The 6,893-nt window shown below is 39.2% G+C and overlaps 2 protein-coding genes across 5 annotated transcripts; one reads left to right on the forward strand and one right to left on the reverse strand.

Annotated features, from left to right (window-relative positions):
* Nucleotides 1-263: 263 nt before the first annotated feature.
* Nucleotides 264-4,018, reverse strand: apex1 (APEX nuclease (multifunctional DNA repair enzyme) 1). Of its 2 annotated transcripts, XM_084406523.1 has the most exons (6): nucleotides 3,666-3,794; nucleotides 3,434-3,472; nucleotides 3,184-3,303; nucleotides 2,924-3,087; nucleotides 1,642-1,834; nucleotides 264-1,329 (listed from the first exon to the last, which is right to left on the reverse strand). In XM_084406523.1, exons 2-6 carry the CDS (start codon nucleotides 3,456-3,458, stop codon nucleotides 815-817), a joined length of 1,017 nt encoding a protein of 338 aa, XP_084262649.1. In that variant the 5' UTR covers nucleotides 3,459-3,472; nucleotides 3,666-3,794; the 3' UTR covers nucleotides 264-814. The 2 variants fall into 2 exon arrangements, with proteins under 2 accessions (XP_084262649.1, XP_084262650.1); XM_084406524.1 differs by lacking the exon at nucleotides 3,434-3,472 and having other exon boundaries at nucleotides 3,666-4,018.
* Nucleotides 3,969-6,773, forward strand: osgep (O-sialoglycoprotein endopeptidase). 3 transcript variants are annotated; one of them, XM_084406527.1, is made up of 12 exons: nucleotides 3,969-4,021; nucleotides 4,170-4,536; nucleotides 4,658-4,777; nucleotides 4,856-5,031; nucleotides 5,201-5,296; nucleotides 5,431-5,480; nucleotides 5,584-5,662; nucleotides 5,767-5,832; nucleotides 5,927-6,017; nucleotides 6,117-6,192; nucleotides 6,313-6,411; nucleotides 6,647-6,773. In XM_084406527.1, the coding sequence occupies exons 2-12, from the start codon at nucleotides 4,422-4,424 to the stop codon at nucleotides 6,684-6,686; spliced, it is 1,008 nt and encodes a 335-aa protein (XP_084262653.1). In that variant the 5' UTR covers nucleotides 3,969-4,021; nucleotides 4,170-4,421; the 3' UTR covers nucleotides 6,687-6,773. The 3 variants fall into 3 exon arrangements, with proteins under 3 accessions (XP_084262653.1, XP_084262651.1, XP_084262652.1); XM_084406525.1 differs by having other exon boundaries at nucleotides 3,970-4,021; nucleotides 4,414-4,536; XM_084406526.1 differs by having other exon boundaries at nucleotides 3,973-4,021; nucleotides 4,417-4,536.
* Nucleotides 6,774-6,893: the final 120 nt, after the last annotated feature.

Below are 6,893 nucleotides of genomic sequence, written 5' to 3' on the forward strand. Positions count from 1 at the left end.
ATTTTTATCTACCATTATGGCACTTATTAAGATGTTGGATTTTGTAGATGTAGATCCCTATTTGTTTTAAAAGAAAATATTATAACTTTAATGTAATTTTTAACTACTGCTTGTATATATATATATATATATATATATATATATATATATAATATGAATCAGTTTAATTTACAGTTGTACCATGTTTGTTAATGACTTTAATTAGAATTATACAGTTTAACAAAAAGGAAAAAAATAAAGATCAGAGACTTATTTTTTTTATAAACTACTTTATTTCAAATCTTTATGTGATATATGTAAGATTTAACTACAACTAACTTCACTAAGTTGGGAGTCTTGTAAAATCCAAAGGTTAAAATAGCACCAAAGACAAAATCCAAAAAACATTATATCACATCATACATCGTTGTAGGTCAAGGTATTTTACAAGCTTCAAAACATTTTGTTATAATCACAGCACTGAGACAATGTTTATTACAGTAGTTTGGCAGGGTGTTGTCACTTAGATAACAGGAATTTTTCTAAAACATTTTAGTGTCAAAACAATCTATCAATCTGATTTCAAGAGAGCAATAACAGCATACTGACCCAAAGCTGCAAAACTAAAAGACAATTTGATTAACCAACCATGACTTCTTTAATATATGTCTGCAGCACACATATTCCTATATTTGGACATGTATTTGGTATTTAGAAAGAAAATGCTAATCTAGAACTAATAGGACTGACTAGACCCTTCTGTGTATATGCATGAAGCACTAAAATGTGAACTCTCTTTATGGAACTGAATGGTTGTGGTCCTGAGAAACCTCACCTACACAGCCAAATACAGGGTAATAGGACAGTGGTCACTTCCCATGGCCGTGTTTCGGATCTTGCTGTCACACAGACCCGGGAGCAATGCGGCCGACAGCACAAAGTAGTCCAAACGCCAGCCGACGTTTTTGGATCGACAGTTCATCATGTAGGTCCAGAAGGTGTAGGCATTGGCTTGCTCCGGATACAGTTCCCGGAAACTGTCGGTGAAACCGGCCTCAAGAAGCTGCGTGAAGCCCTCGCGCTCCTCTGGGGTGAAGCCTGCGTTCTTGCGGTTACCCTTGGGGTTTTTAAGATCGATCTCTTGATGGGCCACATTCAGATCGCCACACAGCACCAGGGGCTTGCGCTGGTCCAAGCTGCTCAGGTAGGCCCGGAAATCCACGTCCCAGGTCTTGCGGTAGTCCAGACGCACCAAACCACGGCTGGCATTGGGCACATACGCCGTGACCAGGAAGAAAGATGGAAACTCAGCAGTGATAACCCGACCCTCTTTATCATGTTCCTCTTTACCTGTTTTCAAGCAGAAAGAGATATTAAGCTTACAGAAAACTTTCACAAGAGTGTGAAAAAATTGGATGATATTTAACATCAAATAGTTTTATAACACTTTTAAAGTTTTTCCATGAAAAGAATAGCAACTGATAATGAATAATAATCTTCAAAATATCTTCTTTTATGTTACCCAGAAAAAATAAATACATACAGGTTTGAAATGGCTTTACATTTTTAAGATTTTTCATTTTTGGATGGACTATCCCTTTAATACTACTAAAAAATATTACGTTTTTTTTTAAGAAGAATAACATCCCTTGTAACACTTACCAATACCATAGGTGACACTGAGGGGTTCGGTCTTGCAGAGCATGGCCACTCCGCTGTAACCCTCTTTATCCTCTGATCCAGCCCAGTACTTGTGTGGATACTCGGGCATTTCAGTGATATCAGACGGCAGGGCTTTCTCAGCGCACTTGGTTTCCTGCAGACACAGCACGTCTGGGTCCTCCTTACGTACCCACTGCAAGCAGACAACAACAAAGGAGTGGAAAATGGTCCATATTCCTAGTAATCTGACATAGACTAACACAAATGCTACATAAAGAGACAGAGACGGGTTAGAGTGCCCAAGAAGGACCATAATAAACATGTAAAACACAACCATTGTGTTAAAAGTGCCCCTTTTACACTTTTTCGGATATTACCTATCATGTAGTGTGATATAAAGCTGCTTGCGAATATAAAAGCGCAGCAAAGTTTCAAAGATCAAAGAGCAGATAAATGGAGTTATTGTCTCCCAAAAGAAAGAACCAATTCTGAACTGCCTGAAACGAGTCGTCAGTAATTCCAGTCTTACTTCCAGCACAATCCTATGTAAGTTTGGAACAAATTTACATAATGCCCGCGTATGGTTTTCATTGGCTGCCTGCGAATGTCTGCTTTGACCCTCAAACACTCTAGTTGTAGCTGAGACTGGAAGACTTTGGTTTGTGTTATCAACATGTCGAGAAGATGCTGTTTTATGCGCTGCAAAAGCAAATCCACTTTGCATGCTCTTCAAAAGGATGAGATTGCTTCGCTAAAACTGACGCCATCGTTACTGTTTGTATCAGTGTATCAAGTGCCAAGCTCTGGAGCTGAAATTCAGATATGGCAATGGGCGTTTTGTTTCCAACACGTGCTGTAAGCAGAAGACCAATCAAAACAGACTTGGCCACTCCAAGTATAGGTCTCTGCAGGACAGTACTAGGAGTTACCAGATAAGTGGGCGAGGCCATAAACAGAGGGGTGTTTTCGACCGCGTTACCTGAGTGGGGGTAGGGTTTAAGGGTGGGGTCAGGTGAAGGGCATCATTTTCACTGCATGATTTATAAACACCCACAAATTTAGAAACACCCAGTTTTGTTCCACAGAGACCCCATACTCGGTCATCTGACCAATCAAAATAGAGTTCCTTTGAGAGAACTCTAAGAGAGGAGAGGTTTAGAGAGACTGAATCCTTGAGAGGAAAAAGCAAAAAAAAAGACTCAAAAACAAAATTATGAACCTTAAAATTAGCATTATAGGGGCACTTTAAATGTTGAGTGCATGAATGCACGTGATCTCTTACATCAAGGCCGTTCTTTTTAACCCATGCCCGCAGACCATCCACATTCCAGGAGGTGATTTTCATGTTGGCTGCACGGTCATCTTTACTGGTCATCTTATCTGGAGGATCTTCATACAGAATCGGGGCCTCTGGCTCTTTCCCTTTTTTCTCTTTCTTTGCAGGTGCTGTGACAGAAAGGTTAACGTTATCTGATGTAATCTGTGAGGATGGCAGCTTATTAGGGATGCCAGCTTTCTTATATAGGTTTTAAAACACCGTACCAGTTCCATTGCCAGTCTCCCCATCCACAGCTTCCTCGTTCTTCTTGGCTCTTTTGGGCATGTTTACAGTTGTTTTAAGACCACACACACGAAAGAAACTGACGGCACACACACGTACACCTACAAGAGAGGACATGCGCAATGGAATGTGTAAATGTTCAATGAATCGTGCCCTGCAAGCTATGCAACCGTCAACAACAAAGACCGTAAGAACGTAATTAGTTCGAACAAAAGCGATGAAAAAACTTACAAAAACTGCATAGACCAAAATACATGTGCTTGCAGTGTGCTGAAATAACGAACGAATATAAATTAGAAAAGTGACTTAACAGTCTGTAAGTTTGCCAAAAAAAATGCGGCCTGAATGAATGAAACAATAAGAACCAATCACGCTCAGATTTTGAAAATGTTCACATTGTTCGAGCTGAAAAATCATTAAATATAAATTTGCATTCCATTATATACAGATAGCTCTTTCTTACCTAACACTTTAATCTTTAGTTGAGATTACACTGATAGCTCAGTCTGTGCAGGACTATGAATTGCTCTACACGGACGGGCACGAAGCTTTCTGCAAGTGTGGATGAGGCGCACGTTTCCCCATTAAGAGGTGCCCGAGATATTGCCTGACTAAAATAAGTGGCTTTTATAAAAAATTAAATTAATACAATACATTTATTTTCAGTACATTCGAAAGGAATTGGTATTTTTTAAATTTTAAATACATTCGTATTGCTTTAAAAAGTGTATTATCCCACTTATACCCATCAATTTCATCCAGGCATATTGTGAAAGCCCTTTTAACTGTTGTTATGGTCTTACAGCCAACGAGTGTGTGGTAAGTGTGAAGAAGATGTGGAAATTAAGAGATTAAGCAAATCAAAATTATAATTTTTAGTATATGCATTAGTATAATTAACCAAAACCATGATAATCCCGATATCTCAATCAATATAATTATTGACCAGGCTTTTTTAATCCAACAGCATGCGTCACAGAGCTCCGTGACAGCCAGACATCAGCAGAATTCATTAAACTCCATTTATATAATATACAGTTAATGCAGTACCTATATATTTAAGTGTATATTTTAAACCTGTTCGTTTAATATTACATTCACAACATAAGAAGAGCATTTTTGCAGGACTTACATTAAGACTTGAATTTTGAGGGGGAAAAAAGGAATGTAGTATTTTTTTTTATCAAATGATTCCTGTTTCATTTTCAAAGAAGACACCATGACTGTGGTGATTGGATTTGAAGGCAGTGCTAATAAGATCGGTGTGGGTATCATCAGAGATGGGGAAGTTCTGTCAAACCCCCGGCGCACGTACATCACCCCACCTGGCCAAGGTGAGCTCATCAGACCTCACCAGTCAGTCTTTAACTGTAGTGAACAGTGTCATTTTATATAAAAGGTGCCACCGTTATTTCTTTGCACTATTTTATCATTGCTTTCTTATGATCTTCTCAGGGTTCCTACCTGGCGAGACGGCCAAACACCATCGCAGTGTGATTCTCACCGTCCTCCAGGAAGCGCTTGATGAAGCTGGGCTGAAATCTGCAGACATTGACTGTGTAGCGTACACTAAAGGTGAATGGTTTTGCTTATCTGTAGTATACTGTGCACTTTTCCACCCTACTCCGCTCATCAAATATCTCTGTTGTACAGGGCCAGGAATGGGGGCCCCTCTGGTGACAGTGGCAGTTGTGGCCAGGACAGTTGCCCAGTTGTGGGGCAAGCCATTGCTGGGGGTGAACCACTGTATTGGGCACATAGAAATGGGCCGTTTGATCACCAATGCCCAGAACCCCACTGTACTATATGTGAGCGGAGGAAATACTCAGGCAAGAGTTGAAAAGTCTTACACATTGAACAAAACATTTGTTTTATAAAATTAGTATAATATATACTATAATATATCAAATATGCTATAATATCAAGTGCAGACAAGTCAGTATCATATATCCTTCTTCATTTCACTCCTTGAAAGAATTACATTGCAATTCTCTTCAGGTCATTGCCTATTCTGAACGACGTTACAGAATATTTGGAGAAACTATCGACATTGCTGTGGGAAACTGCCTGGACCGGTTTGCCAGGGTCATCAAAGTCAGTGCTTAATTAACTTCAAAACACATATGTAGAATCGTATGTTTGTTTGGTTGATAACCTTGTAGGAGGATTGGAAAATATACTTTGATGATTTGGTTTGTGTAATTATAAGATGTTACCTGTATTCACAGATATCAAATGATCCCAGCCCTGGATACAACATTGAACAGATGGCAAAGAAGTAAGTTTTCATGCACTTTAATGGTTCATGTACAAGCATTAAGTATCTAAATTGTGTAAAAGCATTTGGTTGATTTATGTAAATGTGTGTATGCATTCTTAAGGGGAACCAAGTTTATAGAGCTGCCATATACGGTGAAGGGTATGGATGTGTCATTTTCTGGGATTTTGTCTTATATAGAGGTGAGATGAATGGCTGGGAGAAACATGTGTTTTGTTTTTTAAAATTCTGTTTGCAGTACTATAAAATAAAAACATTTCTCCCTCAATAATTTGTTCACACGTAGGACGCTGCTCACAAAATGTTGAGTACAAGTCAGTGCACACCTGAGGATTTGTGTTTCTCCCTACAAGTGCGTATTTGAACCTATGCTCTTCATGCTTCCAATAAGACACACATTCATTTATGATTATGAGAAGTGACTAAAAATTGCATGCGATTGACAGGAGACTCTGTTCGCTATGCTGGTGGAGATCACGGAAAGAGCCATGGCTCACTGCGGCTCTCAGGAGGTTCTGATCGTCGGTGGAGTCGGCTGTAAGAGCTACACATGAAATACAGTGTGTTTAGTCTCATTGCAGGACTGGGTCTCTGCATTGCAGTTTTGTCAACATCTGAATGCGTGCTCTTTTGTAGGTAACATGCGTCTGCAGGAGATGATGGGGGTCATGTGTAAGGAGAGAGGTGCTCGAATCTTTGCCACGGATGAGAGGTGAGAAAGGATCGCCTTCTTTCGGGATGTCACTGCTGAAAGAACTCATGATAGCTTGTTCTCATTACATTGAGTCAGTGTCATGGTTGTAAATCTCTTCATGTGATATCGTGCCTTCAGGTTTTGTATAGACAATGGAGCAATGATTGCACAGGCCGGTTGGGAAATGTTCCGCTCGGGTCACGTCACAGAGCTGTCAGACTCCTGGATAACACAAAGGTAAACAGCTTCACAAATAACCATCACATCATCCAGAAGCTAGGCATTCAGTTGATAAAACGTTTTGCTTTGTGCATGTTTTTTGCTTCCCATAAAAGATAACAGTGCTATTTTGTCATTAGGCTACTGATTTTTCCATTGCATGTTGAGATTAAATAGAGACCTGAGATAACAGTCGTTTCTCTTGTTTAACTGTGACTGTGATCATTCATTAACAGTCTAATGTGTTTTTCAGGTACAGAACAGATGAAGTAGAGGTCACATGGCGAGACTGATGTTTTTGCTGCAACTGATTACTTATCAATATAATTTGCCCTAAATGTCAAGTTGTAATTTTTTTTCATTAAAGTCCATGATCCCATGATCCCATAATTCAATATTCATTCATTCATTCATTTCACATCATTGACAGAAAAAGTGTTAGCACTTTCTTTTACAGTCCTGTTCACCATGTACATACTATGTACTTATAGTTATTACAT

This window comes from Rutilus rutilus, assembly GCF_951802725.1.
Source record: "Rutilus rutilus genome assembly, chromosome: 4".
NCBI classification, from domain to species: Eukaryota; Metazoa; Chordata; class Actinopteri; order Cypriniformes; family Leuciscidae; genus Rutilus; species Rutilus rutilus.

Bases quoted from the DNA above. Each gene is read 5' to 3' on its own strand.
- osgep (XM_084406527.1), top strand. From the start codon at position 4,422: ATGACTGTGGTGATTGGATTTGAAGGCAGTGCTAATAAGATCGGTGTG. The intron at 4,778-4,855 runs GTGAATGGTTTT...TCTGTTGTACAG, and splicing joins CTGTGTAGCGTACACTAAAG to GGCCAGGAATGGGGGCCCCT. The intron at 6,412-6,646 runs GTAAACAGCTTC...TGTGTTTTTCAG, and splicing joins GACTCCTGGATAACACAAAG to GTACAGAACAGATGAAGTAG.
- apex1 (XM_084406523.1), bottom strand. From the start codon at position 3,458: ATGTATTTTGGTCTATGCAGTTTTT. The intron at 1,835-2,923 runs GTAAGAGATCAC...GTCTGCTTGCAG, and splicing joins TTAAAAAGAACGGCCTTGAT to TGGGTACGTAAGGAGGACCC. The intron at 1,330-1,641 runs GTAAGTGTTACA...GCTTGAAAACAG, and splicing joins CAGTGTCACCTATGGTATTG to GTAAAGAGGAACATGATAAA.